Source organism: Coffea arabica, chromosome 4e, assembly GCF_036785885.1.
Source record: "Coffea arabica cultivar ET-39 chromosome 4e, Coffea Arabica ET-39 HiFi, whole genome shotgun sequence".
NCBI lineage: Eukaryota > Viridiplantae > Streptophyta > Magnoliopsida > Gentianales > Rubiaceae > Coffea > Coffea arabica.
In genome coordinates this window covers 7,846,111-7,871,038 of record NC_092317.1, presented here as the reverse complement: position 1 = coordinate 7,871,038, position 24,928 = coordinate 7,846,111, and the positions used below count along the sequence as shown (strand labels likewise).

The 24,928-nt window shown below is 35.6% G+C and overlaps 4 protein-coding genes and 1 non-coding gene across 6 annotated transcripts; 1 reads left to right on the top strand and 4 right to left on the bottom strand.

Annotated features, from left to right (window-relative positions):
- Window positions 1-17: 17 nt before the first annotated feature.
- On the bottom strand, window positions 18-91 carry TRNAW-CCA (transfer RNA tryptophan (anticodon CCA)). Its single transcript has one exon. It is a non-coding gene; the product is annotated as a tRNA-Trp (tRNA).
- Window positions 92-856: 765 nt separating this feature from the next.
- Window positions 857-4,591, bottom strand: LOC113741915 (mitochondrial phosphate carrier protein 3, mitochondrial-like). The gene is made up of 6 exons (XM_027269573.2): window positions 4,048-4,591; window positions 2,835-3,196; window positions 2,673-2,716; window positions 1,629-1,843; window positions 1,411-1,535; window positions 857-1,220 (listed from the first exon to the last, which is right to left on the bottom strand). Exons 1-6 carry the CDS (start codon window positions 4,375-4,377, stop codon window positions 1,175-1,177), a joined length of 1,122 nt encoding a protein of 373 aa, XP_027125374.1. The 5' UTR covers window positions 4,378-4,591; the 3' UTR covers window positions 857-1,174.
- Window positions 4,592-6,955: 2,364 nt separating this feature from the next.
- Window positions 6,956-10,276, bottom strand: LOC113742286 (mitochondrial phosphate carrier protein 3, mitochondrial-like). The gene is made up of 6 exons (XM_027270091.2): window positions 9,764-10,276; window positions 8,876-9,237; window positions 8,737-8,780; window positions 7,609-7,823; window positions 7,379-7,503; window positions 6,956-7,197 (listed from the first exon to the last, which is right to left on the bottom strand). The coding sequence occupies exons 1-6, from the start codon at window positions 10,094-10,096 to the stop codon at window positions 7,131-7,133; spliced, it is 1,146 nt and encodes a 381-aa protein (XP_027125892.2). The 5' UTR covers window positions 10,097-10,276; the 3' UTR covers window positions 6,956-7,130.
- Window positions 10,277-15,556: 5,280 nt separating this feature from the next.
- On the top strand, window positions 15,557-21,295 carry LOC113742285 (potassium transporter 25). 2 transcript variants are annotated; one of them, XM_072047475.1, is made up of 10 exons: window positions 15,557-15,827; window positions 17,154-17,391; window positions 17,468-17,707; window positions 17,813-17,866; window positions 17,972-18,022; window positions 18,774-19,028; window positions 19,123-19,175; window positions 19,259-19,382; window positions 19,693-19,740; window positions 20,100-21,295. In XM_072047475.1, exons 1-10 carry the CDS (start codon window positions 15,783-15,785, stop codon window positions 21,155-21,157), a joined length of 2,166 nt encoding a protein of 721 aa, XP_071903576.1. In that variant the 5' UTR covers window positions 15,557-15,782; the 3' UTR covers window positions 21,158-21,295. The 2 variants fall into 2 exon arrangements, with proteins under 2 accessions (XP_071903576.1, XP_027125891.1); XM_027270090.2 differs by having other exon boundaries at window positions 15,558-15,827; window positions 19,486-19,740.
- Window positions 21,296-21,417: 122 nt separating this feature from the next.
- On the bottom strand, window positions 21,418-24,542 carry LOC113742287 (small ribosomal subunit protein eS1-like). The gene is made up of 7 exons (XM_027270092.2): window positions 24,433-24,542; window positions 24,246-24,293; window positions 23,904-24,009; window positions 22,545-22,682; window positions 22,276-22,461; window positions 21,889-22,089; window positions 21,418-21,684 (listed from the first exon to the last, which is right to left on the bottom strand). The coding sequence occupies exons 1-7, from the start codon at window positions 24,441-24,443 to the stop codon at window positions 21,589-21,591; spliced, it is 786 nt and encodes a 261-aa protein (XP_027125893.1). The 5' UTR covers window positions 24,444-24,542; the 3' UTR covers window positions 21,418-21,588.
- Window positions 24,543-24,928: the final 386 nt, after the last annotated feature.

The following is a 24,928-nucleotide window of genomic DNA, read 5'->3' as shown; positions in this document are numbered from 1 at the left end:
TCTAAGAATAAAAAAACCACGCTCTGTAGGATTTGAACCTACGACATCGGGTTTTGGAGACCCACGTTCTACCGAACTAAACTAAGAGCGCTTTTTTATCCGAACAGACAAGGCTGTAAAGAAAAGGATTTATTTATAACCCCAATACTTTTTGTATGGATAGTATCATAAACACAAAAATGAAAGATTATATCCAATTCGAATCGATCTCAGTCGATCCCTCGTTACTGCTCAAAGGAGCAGTAATAGGTAGGGATGACAGGATTTGAACCCGTGACATTTTGTACCCAAAACAAACGCGCGTTATTTGTAAAAATTATTTTTATAACAATTGGTTCTACATTTGATGAATAATTTGTTAAAGAAGTTTTGAAAATGGGTAGATGGGTCGGGTCATGTTTTGATAGTTATCATAAATGGTACTCTAGTAAAACAGTTTAAAATATCTGATGATAAACCTAAAACAGAACATTTTTTATATGGTTGGATTACTGTACTCTTGTAAGGGTAACATAGAAGAAGCTTGCAGAATCACCTTTATGTAGTATTTTTTTTTGTTTACGTAACGGCACATTTAACCTAATCTAGTTTATTTCTACTTCTGCTCGAGGAGTGGGGTGGGGTGGGGTGGAGCCTATTGTAGGGAGTGGTCCAACTGAGCCGAGGGAACTTTTATGTAGTATGATTGAGGGGATGTTCTAAAAGTAGCAAATCCTAGACATCTCAAGAATGTTGAGACATTGAAAAACCTACAGTTGAGTTGGGGAGTTCTTGCATATGGTGTCGTGCAAAATTATACTACATCGAGGAATTCATTCTGTCGAATGTTAAGTCATTAGGCATTCCAAGGAGAAAATGAATGCAATGTCAAATCAAATCTATATAACTGATAGCAAACACTGAACTTTACAGCTTGTAAGTAAAGCCTTCTGTTGTTTGGAGGGTGACTGAAGCTCGTCCTCAGGAAAAAAAAGTTATAACTACAAAACTTATGAGAATGGCAACTAATATAATGAAAGGCCTTGAACAGATTTCACAGCCCACCAGGATCATGTGCCATCCTCGAAGGTAACTTCGTCCTTTTAACTGATTTTGCTAAAAAGAATGACCTATCGAAAAAATGATTGAAACAGAAAGGAAAGGAACTTATGATCGTGAATTATCAGGTCATCCCTCAAGCTTTTGCTGGTGCGGGAGGAGCAGCACCACCAGTAGTTGGTCTGCAGGAGCAACAACAACATTTCATGAAACGTATCATTATAAGAAAAAGAAATTAAATGCAACTACATGTGTTAAAGATTAATGAGAAGTACCAATGACTTGTGTATGGTTCTGCTGAAAATGGATGGATATACAGAAAGAGAAAATTAAGGATGCAAGTGACTCCAGAAGCAAAAGTAGAGAACTTACAATCCAACAAAAACTTTGAAAGCATCATAGATTCCCCATTGTGCTCCAGTGAGGGTACCAATCATGACTATACGTAGAGGAAGGCCACGAGTAAACAAACCCCACAAGCCTAGGTTCTTTACAGCCTGCAGCAAATAAATTGTAGCAGAAATGATATAAGAAATTGCAGGGGAAGGATAACAATTTCGATTTAAGGATGGTGATAAATCTTTACTTACATCACCCACGGTTGCCCCCCTGGCATTGTTGAGGAAAGAGACCAGGTTATCAGCAGGATGTGACACAATAGCGCAGAATATGCCAGCCACATAACCACCAGCAAAGCTAACTCCAAGCTGTAAGGATTTGCTACACTGCTCTTTAGGAGTTGGAATGGCATATTTGTACAAAGATTCCACTATGGTCTCAAAAGATGCAAACTTCATCATTGTGTCTGCAAAAGTACCATTCCAATTATTGCCAACCTTTCTTGGATATTTATATCAAGAACCAAACTTTGCCTGGGATATATCTAGTGACTATTTATGTAATGCAGGGCGAAATGCTTTTCAATACTCAAGCTCACAGAATAGGACTTAATGTTCTTACATAGCTGTCAGAGTAGGAGTTCCATTATACTAAAAGATGTACACTTAATCTGCCATCAAAATCAAAGAATAAAGTTTGTATAGCAAATGGTGCAACTGCAATTTCAACACCCAAATTCTACAATGCGAGGAATGTACATATCGTATCATAATGTAGAGATTAAATAATGAATTTTTACTGGAAGCTTATATAATGCCATTTTCTCAGGATAAAATTTGATCATAAATTAAACAGAAACACATGATGCAGTTAATTTATATGTCAATTGAGTCTCTCAATTTCAAGTCAAATTTGACCGTAACTTAAAAGGCAGGTTATCAGCGAGCTCATGTCTGTGCATGGGAACACATTTTTTGCAAATAAAGATGTTACAGAAGATAACTGTTTATGGCATGCACATGAAAGCCTCATGCTAAAAGCTAATTATACTTGTTACAGAAAAATATCAGCAAAATAGACTGGGAAGTATTCTTGTATTGGAAATAGCTTGCAGTTGTGAATGCTAAAAACCTTACTACAAGTTAAGACGCAGAGTAAAATGGATCATAGTTCATTAGAAAAAGTGAACTAAAGCTTTAAACCGGCAAAAGCATGCCCACGACAGAATAGGCAATGGCGAAGAATATCACTTCAAGATATAAAAATAATGAAAGAGTATAAACAAGGAAGCTTACATGGAATTTGTCGTCCCCATAGAGGAACAAGCCCCTTGTAAAGCCTGCAAAAAAAATTAATTATCTATGAGTAACATTATATAATCCATAAAAGAGGCCTTCAACTGTATCAGGAGAATGACAAACTGCATTAACTACTTGACATGGTAACGAAAACCTTACCCAAGTGGACCTTCAGCCTTGATAAACTTGGGAAGTCCATCTGATATGCCTCTGGCGAATCCAGGTTGAGTCTGGACACGAACCTTAACTGCTTCGAAGGGACAAAGGGCAACATCAGCAATGAATTCAGCAGATGCAGAGCCAGCAAGGTAGATCAAAGTTTTATACTTGGCTGCATACTCAGGACCGGCAATATCAGAGTAGTATTTCTTAAAGAATTCATAGAATCCAAACTTGCAAGCTCCCTGAGCACTATAACCAAGCAGGGTTGGCACCCAACCCCTAAAAAAACCTCTTGCACCTTGCTCCTTGAGTAAAACACCGAAACCAGAAGTAATGCCCTTGTATTTTGCAGGGTCAATCTGAATACATAAGGATTATCAAGTTAATTCAATTACTACACCATTAGCTTAACAGAAGAACAATAAAGATTTAATTAATTGCATGATGTTTTATGGCTGAATCCTGGTGACATACCACCACTGTTTCTTCCAAAAAACAAACACTAATATACCTTCTTTTTTTATATATATAATACTAAGATACCTAATGCATCTTACTACAAATTCAGACAATGAGTGGATTAAAGATTATGCCACACAAATTAGAAGCACTAAAGAGGCAAATGGCATGGCTTTAGAAGTACTCCTATAACAATGATTCACCTACATATTTGCACAACATGAAATTTCTGTTTCAATTTTTGCATCTAATCATTTTTTTCCAGCAGAGAAAACAACTGCTTCTGATCATGTACAAACGTAGAACTGAGAATGCATTAACAAAGTAACGATAGCTATTACCTTCAGCAAAGGAAGGGAAAGGTAAATGAAGAAATCCCCAAAAGGCTTTTTTTTTTTTTTGGTGCTCAAGATAGTTCAGTTCTTCTCTTACATTTTGGAATCATTGATAAAATGCTAAATACAAGATAAATGTAAATATATCGCAAGTATATTTCTCACTTAATATAGTATAAAATAAAATGTATAAAATTCAATAACAATTACAATAAAGAACCAAGATCTAATAGTCTAAACTTACTGCTTAGTATAATTTCTCTACCTAATCTAATAAAATTCCTTATCTCGCATCTCTTTCACGGACACCCTTACTACATTGATTCCAATGCAAAATAGAGCCTAACAGATAATCCGAAAAGGAGAATGAAAAAATAAAAATAAAACAGTGCATCGTCATGAATGAAGTTATTAACCTGCATATTACACTTGACCAGATCAAGAGGGGTGACAGCCATATGAGTTAGCCCACAACTAAAAATTCCTCCTGCAGTGCAAGCAGCATAATAAGCGGGCGAAAACATCTTAATCTTTCCAGTGGGCTCATTAGGCGCTGGAATCACAAAATCTTTCTTCACAATCCCTTCATTCCGTGCTGATGATGAAACACTGGAGTGCGAAAATGAAGCACTAGACATCAGAAAAGGGCTCTCCACATCAATCAATCCCCTTGACGACAACGAAGGAGGAGAATAAACAAAAGATGGGATCAAAGATGCTCTTTGAAACTTGTCTGAAACAGCCATTGCTAGTGAATACAGTCAGCTCTGCAATCGAATAGTAGTACTGAAGTGTTGTTCTTTCTTGAAACCAGTTTTTTGGCTTACTTTTTACTCTCTTTTTTTTTGGGAAGTTTAAGGAAGTGGGATGATTTGTGTAGATTTATTTGGTGATAGAATTGAGAGAAATCCCAAGAAAAAGAAGAAGGGCTGTCCGGGAGAGTTGGAGAGGGAGGGAAGAGGGGAGGAAGATGAAATTAACAAGGCCTTTTGGATGCGGATTGTAAGGGGTGTCAGTCCACTGTTCGCGCGGTTTATAGGGGCCGTTAGGGAGTTGGCTTCCTCACTCATTCCGTATTTGAGTTTGACTTTTCTTTTTTGTTGACCTGTGTTTGAATAGCTTTTGAATATTTTAAGATTGCAGACGCCCCGTGTTCTTCACAAAGTCTTCTCATTCTTTGTCCCTGAATTTTTTTTTCCCCTTTGTTCCTTTTTGAAGGATTTTGTAGAACAATTTTATCTCCAGTAATTCTTTTCATTTTGAAAAATTTATGCATCATTCCAATCAAATAAAAAAAATTGGGGGAAATTTTTTTTTTTTTAGTCATATAGTTAGACTATACTTACATTCTCGACAGGATGTCATTCACGTTAACAAATACTACAAAATGTTAGGGATAAGAGATTATTTAAAATATTATTTAAAATAATTATTATAATATTTTTTATAATATAATATATATGAGATAAAAATATATTAAAAAGATAAAAGAAATGTATTAAAAATATGATTATAATGCAAATAAATAACTTTTTTTGTAAAATAATTCCTTGTGTATAACACCGTTTAGCCACTAAAGCGCTGACATAAGATTTAGCAACATTTCCACCGGCAGCCCGAAGGACCAGACTCAGTCAGGAAACCTTACGGAACTTCTTTGTCTATACAAAATGAGCATGGGGTCATGGACAAGGGGCAGGGTGCAACCGTCCTCAACGGTTTTGGCCATTTTTAACAGCGGTGTAATTTTATTTGTATAACGTGTAACTTTAGTACAAAATTTTGCGGGTCCCACACACGATGTGAAAATTGATGCATAACTTGTTATCAGGACCGCACAAAATTTTTTGACCAAATCATGGTCATTAACTGCTCAGGACGGTTATGCTACCCCATTTCCATGGGGTCATAATAGCATGCGTGTGACAAGTTCTATAATTGAGTTCTTTTAGACCCTATTGTTCAATGTATGTGCAATTCTAGAACAAATTATTTTTTATATGAAAAAATTGAGTATACAGTTTCATTAAAAAGAAAAAAAAACCCTTGATTCATAATTGTTTTCTGAATAGGTTTTTAAAATTAATTTGGTGATTATAATGTTGATTGGTAGTTATGCAGGTAATAATATGCATTTGAATAGTTCCTCAAAAAAAAAAAAAGCATTTGAATAGTGAAGGTGAAACTCAGTTGTGATTGTGTTGGTTGACAATATAGGCTTCTGGAAGGTTATGTGATTAGATTAGAAATGTAAAATTAAGTTTGTTGTGAGAGTAAAGTTGGGCTTTTTAAAAAGTGACAAAAAAAAAAAAAAAAAGTCTACACCAAACTATAACACACCTTTTATATACAAAGTAAAATGTTGATCTGCTATTGCGTCAAATATGTAAAGTTAAAAAATGGTACATGGAATCTTAGGGCCTGTTTCATAACTCTCTATTTACTGTTGAAAATTAATTCATTTGGAGTGTTTTGAATTCAACATGCTTGATAATAGACGGAGCAATGTTTCAATTTAATAAAAGATAAAAAAAATAATAATATTTGTGCGATATTTTAATTTAGTGCTATAATTCTATTAGTTGTCAACCAACTAAATGGAGCATAATTTTATTAATATTAATTCAACACTTTAATGCTTTAAACACTTTCAAACTTCGAACACCAGATTTTAGTCTTATCAAGCGGGGCCTAGTTGAAATAGTTGGGCCGGCTGCCAGCCTATCAGCTAGTGTTGTATAACAAATTCGAATTCAGTAATTCGGAAGTTCGGATTCGGAATTTTTTGAAAATTTGGGAGTAGAATTATTGATCGAATTCGATTTCGAATTCACCAGTTCCGAATTCAATTCGAAATTCGATAAATTTCGAATTCACCGAATTCAAAACCTTTTTCCCCCTTTTTTTTGTTTGATATATTGTTATATAATATAAATTCTATATTACATACATTATAAAAATATTATTATATATATAAATATATCTATAAATATATATATTATAAAACAAAATTAAAATCATAAATTTTGATTTCAAAAACTCCGTTACTGAATTCGAACCAAATTCACATAATTCGAAATCGAAAATTCTGATTTCAATGCCGAATTCCGAATTACCGATTCTGAAAATTCCAAATTCAATTCGAATTCGATCGATAAATCAGAATTTTTCAATTTTGCCCACTCCTACTAACAGCAGAACTTTGGGGACATGTAAAGGTTTTCAACTGGCTTGGGATTTTGACACGAGACATTTGTTACTTCGAAAGAAAATTCTCGAAAATTTTTTTTTTTTTCTCCAACGTTTACTCTTATTATTACATAGTTTTCATATTATTACAGATTTAGCAAATACAATGATGCCTTTGAAGATATTACAAATCCCAGAAGATCAAATGCCAACCTGGAAGGCAGCTCTGACCTTTTCAATTTGAATGTTATCCCTAAAAAGAATGGCCTACAAAAAAATGTCTGACTACAGAGATAAGGAACTTGTGTTCTCAGATCATCAGGGAATCCCTCAAGCTTGCTGCTGGTGCAGGAGGAGCAGCACCACCGGTAGTTGGTCTGCAGGAGGAAGAGCAACATATCATTACAAGAGAAAGAACTAAAACACAAGTAGAGAGATCTTATCAATTCATGAAAAGGACTAATGACTTGAAAATGCAAATGCTGAAAAGGATATACAGGAAGAAGATCATAAAAAGATGCAAGTGACTCCAGAAGCAAAGGTTAATGAGTAACTTACAATCCAAGAGCAACCTTGCAAGAATCATACAATCCCCATTGTCCTCCAGTAAGGGTACCGATCATGAATATACGAAGAGGAAGGCCTCGAGTAAATAAACCCCACAAGCCTAGGTTCTTTACAGCCTGCAGCAAATAAATTGTAGCAGAAATCATATGAGAAATAACACAGGATGGATAACAATTTCAACCTAAGGGCAGTAAGTAATACTGCTATATATCTTTACTTACATCAGCCACGGTCGCCCCCTTGGCGTTGTTGAGGAAAGAGACCAGGTTATCAGCAGGATGTGAGACAAGAGCACAGAAAATGCCAGCGACATAACCACCTGCAAAGCTAACTCCAAGCTGAAAAGGTTTGCTACACTGCTCTTTAGGAGTTGGAACGGCATACTTGTACACAAGTTCCACAATGGTCTCGAAAGATCCAAACTTCATCATTGTGTCTGCAAAGATATCATTCTGGTTATTTGGCAAATACAAGGCTACCAATTTTTCTGAGAGTATATCTAGAAAGTAACTACCAAGTAAGAAGGAATGGAAAAAGATGTGTGTTTTTAGCAGAATAATTTTTCCAAAAGTTGCTTGTTGATATCCAAACCTCATTGTTCATTTGCTTATTTTCAGAAAACTAGAGAGTAGCAGAGAAGGATTTTCCGTGTAACGGATAGATGTATACCGACTCTTTCATCTAAACCTATGATTAAGTTCCCAAAGTAAATCACACAACTGGAAATGCGTTGCAACACCTAAAGTCTACATTATCAAGAATGTACATATCGCATCATAACATGGAGCTTAAAAATTTTTTTATAGTGATAGTAAATGAAATTGCCCTTTTCTGAGGATAAACCATGGTTTGCAAATACAAAAAAAAAAAAAAAATATCATAATGCAGTTAATGTACGTGTGTTTTTTAATGAGTCTAACGTTTCATTTTCAAAATTGGGATCGACTTGAAAAGCAGGTAATCTGCAACCTCATGTCTGTGCAGGGGACACGCGGTAACTGAAGATGTTGCAGAAGAAACTAGTTTCTGCACACGGCAGCTTCAAGCTAATTATACTTGTTGCTCAATATACTATCAGGAAAATAGATTGCCTAGTATTTTGTGATTGAATAAATAGCCTGCATTTGTGAGTCACTACTGAAAACTCTAATTGAAGTTAAGACTGAAAGACTATTACAAAAGCAATTGGAGATGATCTAAAAATATTCAATGATGTCATTGAGAAAATCAGAAAGCTAGAGCTGTAAATTGGCAAAGCATGTCCATGACAGAATAGGCAAATGACCAAGAATAACACTTTGAGAATTAAGATGTAAAGATAGCGAAAGAAAATAGACATGGAAGCTTACATGGAATTTGTCGTCCCCATAGAGGAACAAGCCCTTTGTAAAGCCTGGAAAAATATAAATTATATATAAGATTGGCTTTAGAATGTATCAGCAGAATAAGAAACTGTATCAACTACTTGACATGCAATGAAAACCTTACCCAAGTGGACCTTCAGCCTTGATAAACTTGGGAAGTCCATCTGATATGCCTCTGGCGAATCCAGGTTGAGTCTGGACACGAACCTTAACTGCTTCGAAGGGACAAAGGGCAACAACAGCAATGAATTCAGCGGATGCAGAGCCAGCGAGGTAGATCAAAGTCTTATACTTGGCTGCGTACTCAGGACCAGCAATATCAGAGTAGTATTTCTTAAAGAATTCATAGAATCCATACTTGCAAGCTCCCTGAGCACTATAACCAAGCAGGGTTGGTACCCAACCCCTAGAAAGTCCTCTTACGCCTTGCTCCTTGAGCAAAACACTGAAACCAGAAGTAATGCCCTTGTACTTTGCAGGGTCAATCTGAATACATAAGGATTATCAAGTTAATTCAATTACTACACCATTAGCTTTATAGAAGAACAATAAAGATTTAGTATGCATATGCATAATGCCTGATGTCTTCTGGCTGATCTCTGGTGACATACCATAACTTCTTCTTCCAATAGACAAAACTATTATATCTAATGCATCTTATTACAAATTCAAACAATAAGTGGATCAACGAATAGGCCAAACTGCAAAAGGAATTATATGATTTACCTACATATTTTTCTCAGTATGAAACTTCTAGTTATGCATCTAAACTTTACTTTTTGACCCACCATAGAAATTAACAATTTCTCATCATATACAATAAAGAACCAAGATCTTAAAACCTGAACTTACTGCTAATCTAAATGCTCTTACAACATTTCCTTTGTCGCATTTCTTTCATGGATACGGTATTATATTGATTCCAACACAAATAGAGCCTGAGACATAAGCCAGGGGGGGGGGGGGGGGTTGGGAATAGTGCATCATCATCATCATCTATTAAGTGATTTACCTGCATATTACACTTGACCAGATCAATAGGGGTGACAGCCGAATGAGTTGGCCCAGTACTAATCGCTCCAGCAGCCCCGCAAGCAGCATAATAAGCCGGTGAAAACATCTTAATCTTTTCAGCGGGCTCATTAGGCGCTGGAATCACAAATTCTCTCTTAACAATCTCTTTATTTCCTGCTGCTGCTGATGAAACATTGGAGGGCGAAAATGAAGCACTAGACATCAGAAAAGAGCTCTCCCCATCAATCAATCCCCTCGATGACAATGAAGAAGGAGAATAAAGAAAAGATGGGATCAAAGACGCCCCTTGAAACATCTCTGAAACAGCCATTGCTACTGAATGCAGTCAGCTCTGTAACGGAATTGTAGTATCGAGTGTTATAATTGCTTGGAACCTTTTCTTTTGCTGCTTTCTTGTGGAAGTTAAAGGAAATGGAATGGTTTGTATATATTGATATTGGTGATAGAACTGAGAGAGATGCTAAGAATAAGAAGGGCTGTCCGGGAGCACTTGGCACAATATTAGAGGTGGCATTGGATTGGCACTCAAAATATGTCACCGAGGATCTCAAGTGGTCCGGGAGAGTTGGAGATGGAAGGAAGCAGCCTAGAAGATGGGAAGATGAAATACGGCATTGGTTGGGTGTTCCAAGGCACCGTTTGGATTGAAGGAATGGAGGAAAGGAAAGGAGTGGAATTGGAAGGATTTAAAATTTTCTTGTTTACATTAAGTTTCAAGGAGGGAAAGGAAAGGTTAGGGAGGGAGTGGGTCTAGTTTTTTCCTTTTTTTTAAAAAAAATTTCATTCCAAAAGTGGGAGGAATGGAGCAAAAAAGAATCAACTTAAATGAAATAATTAATTTTTTTTTAAACATCCTTTTTTTTTAATCTTCTCAGTTTACGTGATCATTGAATTTTTCCTTCCTCAATCCAAACAACACATCAAATATTTACTTTCTTTTCTTTCTACTTTGGAAAAACACACTCTATAAGTGTGCAAATTGATAAAAAAATTAAGTTGTTTTTACTAAAGCCAATGAAAACTATTAGATTTTTTTTTTTTTACAAAAATAAAGAAGTTGTTATATTATTTTATTTGTTTGCCAAAAATAATAATAAAATAATAAATGTTATTGAAAGTAGAAATTGTTAGAAGTTACTAAAATTTTAAGTTAGCTATCTTTAGTAAATCTTTACTCTTGTGAAGATAAAATTAAAAAACTATAAAATGGCACAAAATTTTAACACCAAACTCCTTCCTCATACTTTATATATGGAAATATATTTATTCTAAACCAAGATGGATAAAACCTACTTTCCTCTACTCTCATTTCTTTCCCATTTATTTCCGTTATTCCAAACGGTACCTAAGGTTCGCGCGGTTTATAGGGCCGTTGTGGAGTTGGCTTCCTCGTTCAATTTGTATGTGCTTGATCAACTTTTGAATATTCTAAGACGACCAAGGTTCCCTTTCCACAAGAAAAAGGGTAAAAAAAGAAGATGACCAAGTCCCCTGTTCCTTCCAAACATTTCACACCTTTCTACATGAATTTTTTTTGTTTTGCTCTGCTCCTTTTTTTGAGGATTTTCTACAACCATTATTGTCTCCATTACTTTGAATTTGAAAAAATATATATTTTTTTTGAATGTTACTAGTGAACCTAAATTACCCCAACTTATTATGTGAATACATGCACATATCAATATTTATTGCACCTTTAGATACTTCTCCTAATTAACTCAAATTTCGAGACAAAGTGACACCTGAGTTCTCTTTTTTATCATGTGCTTATCGAGCACCCATTAGCTAAAACCTTCAAAATTATATGCATTATTTTTTAGGTAATTTATTTATTGAGAGATCATATAGGGTATCCTAGTAATTCTGCTATTATATTTGTAATAACTCGCTATCTTCGTTGAATATGGGTAGTAAACTAATGTACTTAATAAAACTATTTAAAGGGAACTGCACTTTGCATTCATTTATTATTTCAAAGGACCAAAAATAAAATGAACCTATATTTTTGGTGGTCTTTGACGTTTCAATTTGGACCAAATAGAACTTTACAATTAAAGGATTGAAATTATGTGGAAAGATTTGACATTCGCATTTTTGTGATACGATGTGTGAGCATATGAAATGGAAAAGTGGTTGAAAATATATATATAAAAAAAAAAGAGGTGATTGAAATACAATTTATACCTCTATGCTACGGCAAAAAAAAAAAAAATCCTCATCGTTTGCCATCCAAACATACCTAGTACTCAAATTATTCTCATTCTATTCAAGAATTAATTTTTCTTATGCTGAGATAACATATACATTAAAGCAAGGATAAGGGAGATTAATGTGTGTTACATGTGAAAATTTTGAAAAACAAGTTGTAATTAATTGTCATGCATTCTAGCTAATATATTATAATAAACATATTAATCCCGCCAACTCCCCAGTGGAAAAAGTAAACAATTACTGCCTTACAAGGCAAGGCACTTTCTTGCTAAACACGACGGCTTTGACCAAAAGAATAGTCAAAAGCTTCCAAGAAGGTAAACACGGGACGGTTTCGCCAGGAAAGCGCTGACACAAGATACAGTAAACTTTCCTCCTCCAATGGACCATAAAAGATAAAACCAGTACCCACACCGCTCAGATGCATAACGCAACTACTTTAAGGAGAGTGGTGCTGTATTGGGCATGCCTACGGCCCAAATTTTTCTATACAGATAAACTATGGTCATCATATCAGCCCATTTGTGTTTGATTGAGCCTTAGTTGAAACACTTGGGCCAAATTTGGGATTATTTAGCTGCCGCATCCTCTAATAAATGAAAATGTTCTCCGAAATTTGTTTGCTGGTTTTTTATGGAGTTTTTTTTTTTTATCGTAACAATAACATTTGTATAACCTACTCTTGTCTAATCTAAAAGAATGAGGAGCAGACGGGAATTCTAAGAGGAAGTCACATTTGTATAACTAGTGACAAGGTGAGAGGCAAAGTTGAACCCTTGACCTCCTCACCAAGACTTTTACCAACAGCCCAAGAGGCTGTTAGCTTTTATGGAGTTCACAAATCAGTAGTTTATCTCTATGTTTATTAGCTTTGCTTGTAAACCCATTGTTTATTAGCAAGTCATTATCTTTGGTGTTACTTTTTTATCTAATTACTTTTTCAACTGTTTAACTAATTCCAATGTCGAGACAATATAAGACCGTGGAAGGTAAAAAAAAAAAAAAAATCATAAAATAAGATGCAAAAGGTTTAATATCTTGTGCAGAATAAATCAATTTGCATCACAAAAAATGACAAGGGAGAGTGGAAATTGTCACTTGGCCTGTCTTAAATTATCAATTGGCAAATTAAGAAAAGAAAGTAATAGAAAAGGTTTGGTGAGGGCCTGAGGGGATGTCACAGCAAAAAGTTGGTACCATTTATACCCATCTAGAACATATTATTATACCCATTGTCGATAGAGGCTTATAAAAAAACTTGGCCCAGCCTACAACAATTAATTTGAGCCGTAATATTAATGAAGTACTACTTGTTTGTTGACTTGGGATTTTCCTTGTTTGGAGCATTCAAGCAACAAAAAAGAATATAAAATTGCTAAATAATTTTTTTTTTATTCAATCTCATTTCTCACAGTATGAAGATGCCTGCATTTTTTTTTTTTAATGTCAAATCGTTACATAATCTTTTGCTTCATACCTTTTCTTTTATTCTGATCTGAATCTTTTGCTTCATATTTGTAACTTGTCCAGAATATAAAAAGCAAAAGGATTCGGTCTTACATCTTTAGGATTTCGATCTCAAGTTTTGGATTTAATATAAACAATAATGTGAGAGTTTTTCCAAACCACAGTGCACCAGTATGGAAATGGAGCAATCCATACAAAGAGACTGCTTCATTAACTTGCTTACCATTCCCAACTAGTATCACTGCACAGACAAACAAGACCTTGAAATCAGGTCATCTAACATTATTGTTAATGGAGCATTAATCAGTAAGTAATTAATGCCTAAAATTAGCTAGAACTAACCTTGCATGTGGTATACTTCATTTTACAGGGGGTTTCTGAGGTTTGTGGGGGGTCTTTATCTCTTAGCAGCAGCAGCCTTACAGGCTTTCCTGTGGGGTTTCTATCCCACATCGTTCTTGGAGGGTTAAGGGTTGGGTAGTTAAGTCTCCAGGAGGACCTCAAAAGTTGGCCGGCTTTTGAGGTTACTTCTGGGATTAGATTTATCTGTCTAATTTCTTACTTTTGTAAGAAAAGGAAAAAGTATACTTCACATTTAATGGTAGGACGAGAAAGAAAGAAAGAAAGATAACCATTTAATGGGTTTTTCATTTTCTTCTGTTTGCTAGCCTTGAATGAGCATTGAACCATATTTAAAAAGATTTTCAAACCAACATAAAATTAAATTAACCTTTCTTGCACATTTGGTGGATCTTTATTTATTTATTTTTTTTTGTACACTAACAAGTTTGAGTGCATGACATCGTAATTTGTATTCGAATTACAGATTCTTCTTCTGTATACGTGGCATGCATCTAGTTCTATTCATACGAAGGCGTCTCTATGGTATATAAAAGATTAAATTTTATAAAATTTCAAAAAAAGCAAATCATGAAAATTGAGATGTTTGACACTAGCTAGGCACTAAAACCAACTTTTATACCAAAAAAAAAAAAAAAAAACCAACCCCAGACGGAAAGCTAAGCACAAATGGAGGCAATAGAACCAATTCATCAATAGCTGCCAACACAACTACAATTTTGTTTGGACATACAACACCTTTGACTTCGAGCATTTTGAGCCGTCCCCGTCAAATTGCCCTTCACTTTCCTCCTACTGCTCACCTTACTACTGACAAAAACAAAACATCATCATTTCTGCACCACAGAAACGATCAATACTTTGTTCTAAGGGGAAAATATAGTTCAAACAGGAAAATCATTAACTAGGATACATTATACAATAATGGATGGTGACATACAAACGTTTTCCAACTTAAAAAGGCTATGGCTTGAATGGGATATTGGAGTTAACTACGTTGGTTGAGTTTCTTTTGACCATTTTTTCAGCAGAAAGAAGGAACACAGGAAAGGGAGTATTAGCGCCCCACAGATTCGGGTGGAAAAATAGGTAGGTGCAAATTCAGATCCAATTACCCCAAATGTATTTAATAATGGATGATTATCCAAATTTCTCAGGTCTTCTTGAATTTTCTTAGCTTAAATGTTGTTAGGTGAAATTTCAACTTATATACACTTGTCTATCTATTTTACACTTCCAGTTAAACGGTAATAGTGGCACAATAGATGTACAAGTCAATACATACATTTCTTGAATAACCCGCAATTATCTGCACAATTAATATCTCAGTATGCAACTACCTATCAAGTTAATAAATTGTGATGTTTTATATGCTAAACATGCACTGTATAATCAAAATTGACGTACAAAAGAATGGTATTTTTTTTTCTAAGGATTAATTTTTTCAATATCACGACATAAACACTAGTAGATATCGATAATTCAGTATATGTAAATACTAATAGATATCGATATGTCAGTATATATAAACACTAGTAGATATCGATGATACATCAGTGTATATACTTTCAGGTAGGAAAACAAATTTTTTAGTGCGAAAAAGTCACATATGTGCATCACATGGTTACAAAGGGAGAGACAGACAGACCAAACATTAACACCAAAGTCACAAATATGGTATGACAAACACATGCATGCACATATAAAAAGCTTCCAAATACAATGCTATTGGATTTTGACATCAAACTCTCCTACCATTTTTGCCTCTCTGCCTCTATTTTTAGTCTACATTGTTAAGCTCTTGGTTTTTCCGTCTAGGACACCTCAAAGGAATCGTGGGTCAATCTCATAAGGAGCTAGTTTTTGGACTGTTCCCTAGTGCAGGCTACTGAGCATATTTCTCTAGTGGTTTTCTTCATTGAAATTTCTCTTCTATTAATCACTTCCTTAAATTTCCTATGGATCCTGCACTCAGGTCTGAGACCATTTCCAATGAATTTAAGGTAAGGTTACTGCAATCTTTTCTTATTAGCTAATATGTACTGTTTGTTCTGGGGTCAATTTCCATTCTTGTTTGATCTATGCTATTTTTCTGTTTTTTCAGAGCTTTTAGTTAAGAAGCAATAGCTTGAATGGTTTAAGTCTTGGGAACTTAATTCTCCATTTGAATCACAAGTTTATTGGGAATTTGTAGGAACAAAATCTGAAAAGTAAAAATGAAATCAAGAAGATAACTTGTTGAGTAAAAAGGTGCTTTTTTGTTAATCAATTCGGAAGTTAACAGCCAAACCAAAATTTTTGGGAGAGAAGTCACAATCTCACTTTGTTTAAGTTTTCTCAATTACCTTATATTTATTTTATTTGTGGTTCAAATTCAAGTTTATCTTTTTCTGCAAACCGCATCAAACCACTGATGAGAATTGCAGTGATGAACGACTGCTTTTATCCTGACCTCTGCTTGACTGCTTCATTTCACATAGGTAATAAATGCAGAGCCAACAACCAAAATTTATAATTTCAAGAAAGTAGACGATAACGAGTTTTTCTTTCTTCATTTAAGGTTTACTTCATAAATTAGTTTCACACTTCCAACATCAAGAACTCGTTATTTAGAGAGGACTTGACAGATCGAAAGCTGAGGCATAGTGTAAGTACTGACTAGTTAAAGAAAGGGATATTCAAATAGCAGAATAATCTGCATCTTTTTGTGTTCTGTTGAATGAGGTAGCCGTTTACCGGTTCTGAAATGTTGAATTTTTAGTACCTTGTTAGTATGCTAAGTAATCTAATCATGTTAACGTCAGATGAACAAGAAACAAACAATCATGATGATAGGCTGCGTGATAAGTTTGAGTTTTTTGGTTGATTCAATTAACCCCGTTATACCTTATAAGCTAGGTAATCTTGAAGGGGCCAATGCCAGCTGTGTGCTCAAAATTTGCTTTCTAACGTGTCAGATTGTGTTTAGGAATTTGGAGTATTTTCTCACGCACAGTCAATCGATGAACTGTTAATGTGTGAAAAGCAGCAATTCCCTGTGGAAACAAGAAACCAAGGGGAAAATGTATGCGAAAAGTAAATGGAATTGGTTGTTATGGAAGAAAAGCTTGAATATATTGGAGCAGTAAGAAAATGGATGTACAGAGCTGGAAAATGTTAATTCTCATCATTTTCGAACTTGCAGTTAATTTGGTGAATTAACTATCTAAACACTAGATACTTTTGAGCTTGTTTAACAATTCCTCTTCATAGCTACTGCTTAATGCGTTATGACTACTGCCAGGGAAATTCACAGGGCATCATCTGAATTTTAAGTTTATGTTTGTTAGGAAAATAGGGAGAAAGAGACATGGCGGCGTACTATCCTTTTGTCATTTCAAAGTCTTGGAATAGTATATGGTCGTTTGAGCACAGCACCCTTGTACGTTTTTGGATCAATTCTTCCAGATGATCTCAAATCTGATAAGGAGATACACGAACTCTATTCCTTCATTTTCTGGACTTTAACCCTGATTTCCTTGCTGAAATATGCGTTTATAGTTCTGAGTGCTGATGATGACGGAGAAGGTAATGAATGATTTTTGACATTCCTTGATTAAAGATGGCACCATGGGACCTTCTTAACTCTCCTCGATCTTTGCAGGTGGTACATTTCCATTATACTCGTTACTCTGCAGGCATGCTAAAATGGGACTGCTTCCAAATGATAGAAGTGCAAGTGAAATTATACAACATGACCGAGGAAGTCCCAGGATTAAGGTACCCTCAACAACAAGGAAATGCATTGAAAAATATAAAACCGGTCACTATTTTCTGCTTTTTCTGGCTTTATTTGGCTGTTGCATGATTATAAGTGATGGAGTGCTCACCCCTTCTGTTTCTGGTTAGTGAATCTTTGTCCTTTTTGCTTAATTACATTGCCTGTTTTTCAATATATCAGAATTGAGCACTAAAAATTATTGACAAGTTTCTATTTTCCTCACATCAGTATTGTCTGCAACATCCACCTTTGGAAGATCAATGATAAAGTTGTCTCATCGGTGTAAGAAATACCAGAGGACATACATCATATCTAATAAATTTGCTATTACCAGTAATGATCGATCCTCAAATATGACTTGACGTACTTATAATTTGATTTTTCCAGTGATCTCTTCCCAAAAAATCAGAGAACACTTGGACGAGGTTTTAACCAGATGTAAGTCCTTCAATCACAGTAATATTTACTACTGGATCTACTTTGTTTTTGCTGGTTCTTTCGACCAATTTTTACATTCATGAAGTAATTACAAAAATGATTCGTAGCCATACTTGTTGACATGCATTATGTTCTTCATTGAGCAATAAATAATTTGGCTCAATGAAGACCGGCTACCTTAAAGATGAGCGTTATTTTGAAAAAATTCGGAATGATAAAAGATTGCAGCTAAGTTCACACGCAAAACTTCTGCTTTGGACAAACATGTTATTTTTTTAAGACACACAAGAAATTTGATCAACTCATTCAAGTTAAGAAGATACTTCTTGCTCTGAGGTTAGCTCTTCATTTTTCCTTCTCTAATTGTAAGTACTAATACTTCAGCAAGATACCAAAAGATGATTCCAGCACCCCACAGAATACAAAGTGTATTTTCACACAGAACACCAAACTTAGTATCATTACTCTTGTATCAAATACTAGTAAACATAGTATGCGGCCTATTACATAGTACCTTCTTTTTTTTTCTTTTCTCATTTAGATTTCTACCTTGTAGTAACTTGTCCTAAGATTTATCTTGCTTTCCGTATCCTGAGGTGGTTGTAAAGGTTACCCTTGTGCTTACATAATTTACAGTTCTTCCAGTTTAACATCAGCAATTACCAATACCATAACAATGAGTTCTTGCTTCTAATTCCTTGACATGTCATTAACCTCTCAAAGCTTCTAATTCCTTAATATGATATTTCAGTACCGGTACCAATGGCATGTGCTATACTGGTCTGCCTCTTCACCTTGCAACACTATGGGACCCAAAAAATCAGCTTCGTTTTTGCTCCAATTGTTATTATCTGGCTGACCTTCATCAGTGGTATTGGTCTCTACAATATCGCTCAAAATCACGAAATCCTCTATGCCATTTCCCCAACATACATGCTCAGGTTCCTTAAGAAAGTTGATATCATAAGTTGGAAAGCATTGGGGAGTATCATCTTATGTACAGCAGGTTAGTTGTAATTAGAGAAATTCGTGCTTTCGAATTGGTTGCATTCTTTGATTTGCCAAATTTCCATCAAGTAACAAGAATTAATAGTTTCCAGGATCAGAGGTGATGTTTGCAAATTTAGGTCACTTCTCAAAGAGATCTCTAAAGGTATATAGGAGGATTATATTCTGCCATCAATTGCGCAAACGCACGAGAGTAAACAAATGCTTTTGGATATGTCTCTAATGCAGGTTACATTTGTCTGCTTGATTTATCCCGCACTCATTGTCTGTTATGCTGGTCAAGCTGCATTCATCTCCAGATACTTGGGCACTAAGGATGCCAATGTTAATCTTAGCGAATCAATACCCAATAGTAAGTTGTTTCTCTTGTTTTACATGTACATTTGGAGTCTGCATGACTACTTCAGCTACAAATTTTCAACTCTTACTGGTGAAAAACACATTGGAAATTTCAGAAAATCTGCATCATGCTTTTGCGGTATTATCAGTATTTGCTTCAGCCGTAGGAAGCCAAGCAACTATTACTGCCAGTTTTTCCATCGTAAACCAGTGCCAAGCACTCGGTTGTTTTCCCAGAGTTAAAGTTGTCCATACATCAGATAAGATTCGCGGGCAGGTTTATGTACCAGATGTTAACTGGTTATTTATGACCCTCTCAATAGGAATAACTGTTGGTTTCCGTGACATAGCACCAATTGGGAAGGCAACAGGTATGCTTTATCAAAAAATGAATCTGAAATTGTTTCACATGGTTCTTGGTTATATCATGCCCAAATGTTGATACACTATTCATGATTGAACACAAGTAAATGAAACAGTCCAAAAGATATAATGAATTATACTTTAAAAAGGCAAAAGTACCAAAATCACTCACATCGAACAGTTAAAACCTCTATTTAGTGTCATTAGTTGGACGCAGCAAGCATGTTTCAGTAGGCTGGCACTATATGCATAATTAACTAACTAATGTGCAAACAGGGAAGATTTCTAGGTGAAATTTAAAAGCAATAGACTGCTGTGATTTTGTTGATATCCTTTTCTTTCCTCTCCTCTCTCAACTCTGAAACAGGTTTAGCTATCATTTCTGGGATGCTTGTAACAACTTGTTTAATGTCACTTGTGATTGCTTTATCCTGGGAGAAGAGTGTGTTCATTGCTGCTTGCTTTATGTTATTCTTCGGCTCACTGGAGGCAACATACTTATCATCTTGCTTGTTGAACTTCCCAAGGGGAGCATGGTTTATAACTGTCCTATTATTACTTTTCTTAACAACCATGGTTTCCTGGTACTATGGCACTGTGAAAAAATATCAGTTTGATGTTGAGAACAAGGTTTCAGTGGAATGGCTAACAGATCTTAGCCCTGGTCTGGGGATTTCTAGAGTACCTGGCATTGGCTTCATATACACTGATATTTCATCTGGAATCCCAGCTTTCTTCTCCCATTTCATTACAAATCTTCCTGCATTTCACCAAGTACTCATATTTGTATCTTTCAAGTCCTTGCCAGTCCCCTACATTTCTGAGGATCAACGATACCTTATAGGCCGGGTTGGACCTAAAGAATACAAGATTTATCGTTGTGTTGTTCTACATGGATATCGTGACCATACAAGGGACAGCGATGATTTTGAGGATCATATAATCAGTTCAATAGGAGAATTCATTGCCAGGGAGGAACGTGATTATGAATCCCTCTCTTCACCAGAAAGAATGATGGTCTTGGGAAGATCAATGGGAGATGGAAATGCATTGATTCCTCTTACCGCAGATAGTTCAGACAACAGTCATCCAACCTTGACTCAAAGGAGCCATTCAGATGATCCAGCAGAGCTTAGTTTTGCGGCCATCAGGAGAAAAAGGGTTCGATTTATGCTGCCCAAGAATAGTCCTGAAATGAGTGTTTCAGTAAGGAAGGAGCTACAAGAACTCGTTGATGCAAGGGAAAGTGGCACTGCCTATTTCTTGGGTCAATCCCACTTGTCATTGCGAAGGGGCTCAAATTTGTTGAAGAAATTGCTCATCATGGTATATGTATTTCTTGACAAAAATGCTAGGGAGCCTCCGGTTGCCCTGAACATTCCACATGCTGCTCTTTTGGAGGTTGGTACGGTTTATACAATATGATAAACCATTTGACTGTTGAGAATACCAATAGCAAAAACCTTCCCCTCCTTTGTATACATGACTCATCCTAAAAGTTGAATCATTGTCACAACATATACCAGCAAATAATTCAAAATCTTTCTCTCGCATTAAGTTCAACTGTTTGTATTTGCTTTTGGTTCTAACTATTTGTATTTGTATATACATGCTCAGTCCGAGAGAATGACTGTTTGTGTGCCGCAGTGAGAGAGAGAGAGAGAGAGAGAGAGGTGGCCATGATATATGAATCTATATTTGATAAATCAGCAATAAAATCCTTTTAGGTTTTCACAATCAGACAACCCGTTATGTCAACAAACATAAGGCAAAACTTTAATTAAATTAAACAACCAAAATCTGGTTTCAAGGATTGACATAAATTCATCTAGTAATTAACCATAATACTGAAGACATTACGAACCAACAACTTCAGTTTCTCCCTCTACTACTGTTTCCTCAGCTGGCCTATCCAACTTCACGCCAACATCCTCTGAATAGTCACCATGAACCTGAAAGCAGAGATCGCATCAAATACCAAATCACTGAAGCATTTCCTTCCATAACACAAAAATAATTCACTACTAACGCAAAAGCTCTTGGGCAAATGCACATGGCAATCATCTTTATGCACCAGAGTACCACCAAAAAGTTCTTCTCAATCAAACAATAATCAATTTGAAGCAAAAAGGTCAATGTAGAGGGAGTGAAGTTACCTCCATCAACTTGCCCAGATCAAATTTGGGTGCCTTGAGGATCTTCACTTTGCGAATGTAAACATTTTGCAAAGGGAAGATGCTTGTAGTTGACTTCTCTATCTCTCTGCCGATTGACTCCGGGATGATTTTGGCAACCAGCTCCTTCAAATCACAGGAACTTGCTTGGTTTCTCATGATCTCAACCATTTTCTTCCGAATCTAAGGTGGAAAAAAAACCGATATCAGGGGAGCACCTTGGGTTGTTTTTTTTTTGGGGGGGGGGGGGGGGGGGGGGTGTTGTTGTTGTGTGTTGCACTGTTCAAGGAACTATTAAGCAGACCAAGTTAGATATAAAGCACGGTATCAAACTTAGAGCTTGCGAGTTACCAAAAATCCTAAACAAACCTGACGGATCTGACTTGACTGAGCATAACAGGTCCTCTTCTGTTGGTTTGCACGCTTCTTTGTAAATCCAATGCAAAACATCCTAAGGGTGTAATTGTCTGTTGTCTTGACATCCACATGAGCCTCAATCAATGTCTGCCACTTACGAACCAGGGACCTGACTTTGTCTGTTGTAAAATTCATTCCCTGGAAATTAAAAACAGACCTGAAGTGAGCAAAATACCATCCAAGTTCCAAAAAGATGTTGCACCATTAAGTACCTAACCCACCCAGAAATTTGTGAGGACATTTTTGCCTTGCACATCTTCTGCCCTCAAACGGATCTTCTTGAATGCATGATCCTCATCCTTCTGAAGATCAGCCAAGCTTACCTCAAATACTCTATGCTTTAGCCCTTCAGAAGCAATCTAAGGAAATGAACAAATCATCAAATTCAAATGCATCAGCAGCTACTGAGCATGTCTAGACATAAACAGGAGCCAGACATAGCACAAATTCACATTACAGCCCAAACAGGAAAGATAAATTCAAGGAGCAACAATGAAAATCAATAAACTATAAAATGCTTATTAAACAAGCAAAAATCGCAAGTGATGAAAAACTCTTTGTCATGTAATTCCTGAAAGGGGCAGATGACAAAGTTACTAGGGTTCAAGTTTATTAAGTCGAAATCACACATGCACAAAGCACCCTGCTTATTTTGATTACCATAAATAACAATTTGTATACAATCAACAACATGCCTAACTTAAAGGGACTACAGCTGGAACACAAGATGTCCTAGCATGCAACAACTTGGTAAAACTTGAATACTGTGTTCTAAACTGCAAACGTATCAACAGCCACAGATAAGAAATGGCCAAATTCTGCAAATAACATAAAATAGTGGCATCTGAGACTACCAATAAAAACAGAAAAGGGAGGCGAGAGAAAGTATGATCCGTATTTCCCATCATCCACAAGATCACAACAAAAAATTATTTTTCCCTACAAAAGTAGTTCATCAATTAGAGGAAACAGGTTGATACTGAATACCCACTACCGTGCAGCTATCAAATTGTCAAGTCATTTAGATCTCGATAACCACAACATCTCCAGTTCATTCTGAATAAGCAACAATTTTAATTTTCTTATGGAGACAACACAAAAATGCTATTAGGCTGTATAATAATCGTATGTATCCCAATACTTTCCTTGCCATTTCTTGCAAACACGACTAATGGCATTTTCTGGCTTCACTGAATCTTAACCCGCCAAACAAGCCATCCTACAATCCCCCAACCCCACAGGAGAAAGATTCCTTACAGACTTCATCACTTTTTACGACTCTAGAATGTCGTTGAATGCTTTTTGATAACCAGGACCTCGTTAACACTTTTTTCCTTGTTTAATTACTTCCCGCTTTTAAACAAATACAGCACGTCTTCAAGTCCTTTTATAACAAACAAATCCAACTTTTTCTAATATTCTTCTTTCATCCATACAAGACGTAAAAAAGAGCAATCACATGCATCAACAGGATCAAATATAAAAAATAAATAAATAAACGAATTAATACCTGCAAACAACACAAGGAAAAAGCAAAAACATTGCAAACTAAGTGAGATAAAGCAGAGGGGAGTTCTAACCTTAGTGCCCTGAGTTCTGGAAACAAGAGTCTTTCCGACATTTCGAACCTCAAAAACAGACGGTGCCTTTATATCATACCAATCCTTCTTAGCAAATGGATCAGCCCTGCCCAACCAACCAGCCAAATCAACCAAATTTATCTCAATTTCTTCAACAACAAGTCACAATAAAACTAGCCATACCACTTATTGGCCGTTCACAGATCACATCAAATATTGCAAAAACTTATCATATCAGCTAGATAACCACCAAAAACATCAATTAAAAGAGAAAAAGAAAAACTTTATATCCATCTACCCATCATATATATATAAAGAAATAAGAAATAATAAAATGCTTACGCCTTCTTCTTTCCACCCTTTTTGCCTTTGGAAATCCTCTTGTTCTTCCTGGAAAAACAGTATCAAAAACTATAAGAATTAAAAGAAAAAATTTGAGACACGGAAACCATTATTATCAATGTCAAAGTGTTTAATAGAGTGGTTGAGTGCGTGAATGTGTGAGAGAGAAAGAGATCAGAAAGAGTACCCGACGGCCATTTCTCTGTTGCGGAGAGAAGACTGAGAGAAGTAGAGATAAAGAGGAGGTTTTAGGGTTTTTGAACTCTAGTATGAGGTTTGACCAGGAGATGCGTCAAATGGGTTTTCGTGTAATTTCGACGAAATATAGGACCTCCTACCAAAATGTAAAGATGCGTAAACTACCTAGGAAGCCCTTAAATTATTCTAATTATCTCAAATTGGCCTCTCATCTATTTTAAATCTCAAATTGGTCCACTATCACTAGAAAGTAAGCTAATCAAATTTTGATCCTTCAATCTATGTTCACTGTTAAATTCATCAAATTTTGCCCTTAGTCCATTAGTTTTAATGGCAGTGATGAACTGAAAGATTAAATTTTGATCACTTTTTTTTATTATTGATAGGTTAATTTGAAACTTGGAATAGATGAAGAACCAATTTGAGATAGATGAAAAAATAATTTGAGACGCTTAGAACAATTTAGGAGCTCTTAGATAGTCTAT

Bases quoted from the DNA above. Each gene is read 5' to 3' on its own strand.
- LOC113741915 (XM_027269573.2), bottom strand. From the start codon at position 4,377: ATGGCTGTTTCAGACAAGTTTCAAAGAGCATCTTTGATCCCATCTTTT. The intron at 3,197-4,047 runs GTTAATAACTTC...TTATGTATTCAG, and splicing joins TGGTCAAGTGTAATATGCAG to ATTGACCCTGCAAAATACAA. The intron at 2,717-2,834 runs GTAAGGTTTTCG...TTTTTTTTGCAG, and splicing joins AAGGCTGAAGGTCCACTTGG to GCTTTACAAGGGGCTTGTTC.
- LOC113742286 (XM_027270091.2), bottom strand. From the start codon at position 10,096: ATGGCTGTTTCAGAGATGTTTCAAGGGGCGTCTTTGATCCCATCTTTT. The intron at 7,504-7,608 runs GTAAGTAAAGAT...TATTTGCTGCAG, and splicing joins AGGGGGCGACCGTGGCTGAT to GCTGTAAAGAACCTAGGCTT. The intron at 7,198-7,378 runs GTAAGTTACTCA...TTCCTCCTGCAG, and splicing joins TGCAAGGTTGCTCTTGGATT to ACCAACTACCGGTGGTGCTG.
- LOC113742285 (XM_027270090.2), top strand. From the start codon at position 15,783: ATGGATCCTGCACTCAGGTCTGAGACCATTTCCAATGAATTTAAG. The intron at 17,708-17,812 runs GTTAGTGAATCT...TCCTCACATCAG, and splicing joins GCTCACCCCTTCTGTTTCTG to TATTGTCTGCAACATCCACC. The intron at 19,176-19,258 runs GTATATAGGAGG...TCTCTAATGCAG, and splicing joins TCTCAAAGAGATCTCTAAAG to GTTACATTTGTCTGCTTGAT.
- LOC113742287 (XM_027270092.2), bottom strand. The intron at 24,010-24,245 runs GTAAGCATTTTA...TTGGTTGGGCAG, and splicing joins AAGGGTGGAAAGAAGAAGGC to GGCTGATCCATTTGCTAAGA. The intron at 21,685-21,888 runs GTAACTTCACTC...CTCTGCTTTCAG, and splicing joins ATCTGGGCAAGTTGATGGAG to GTTCATGGTGACTATTCAGA.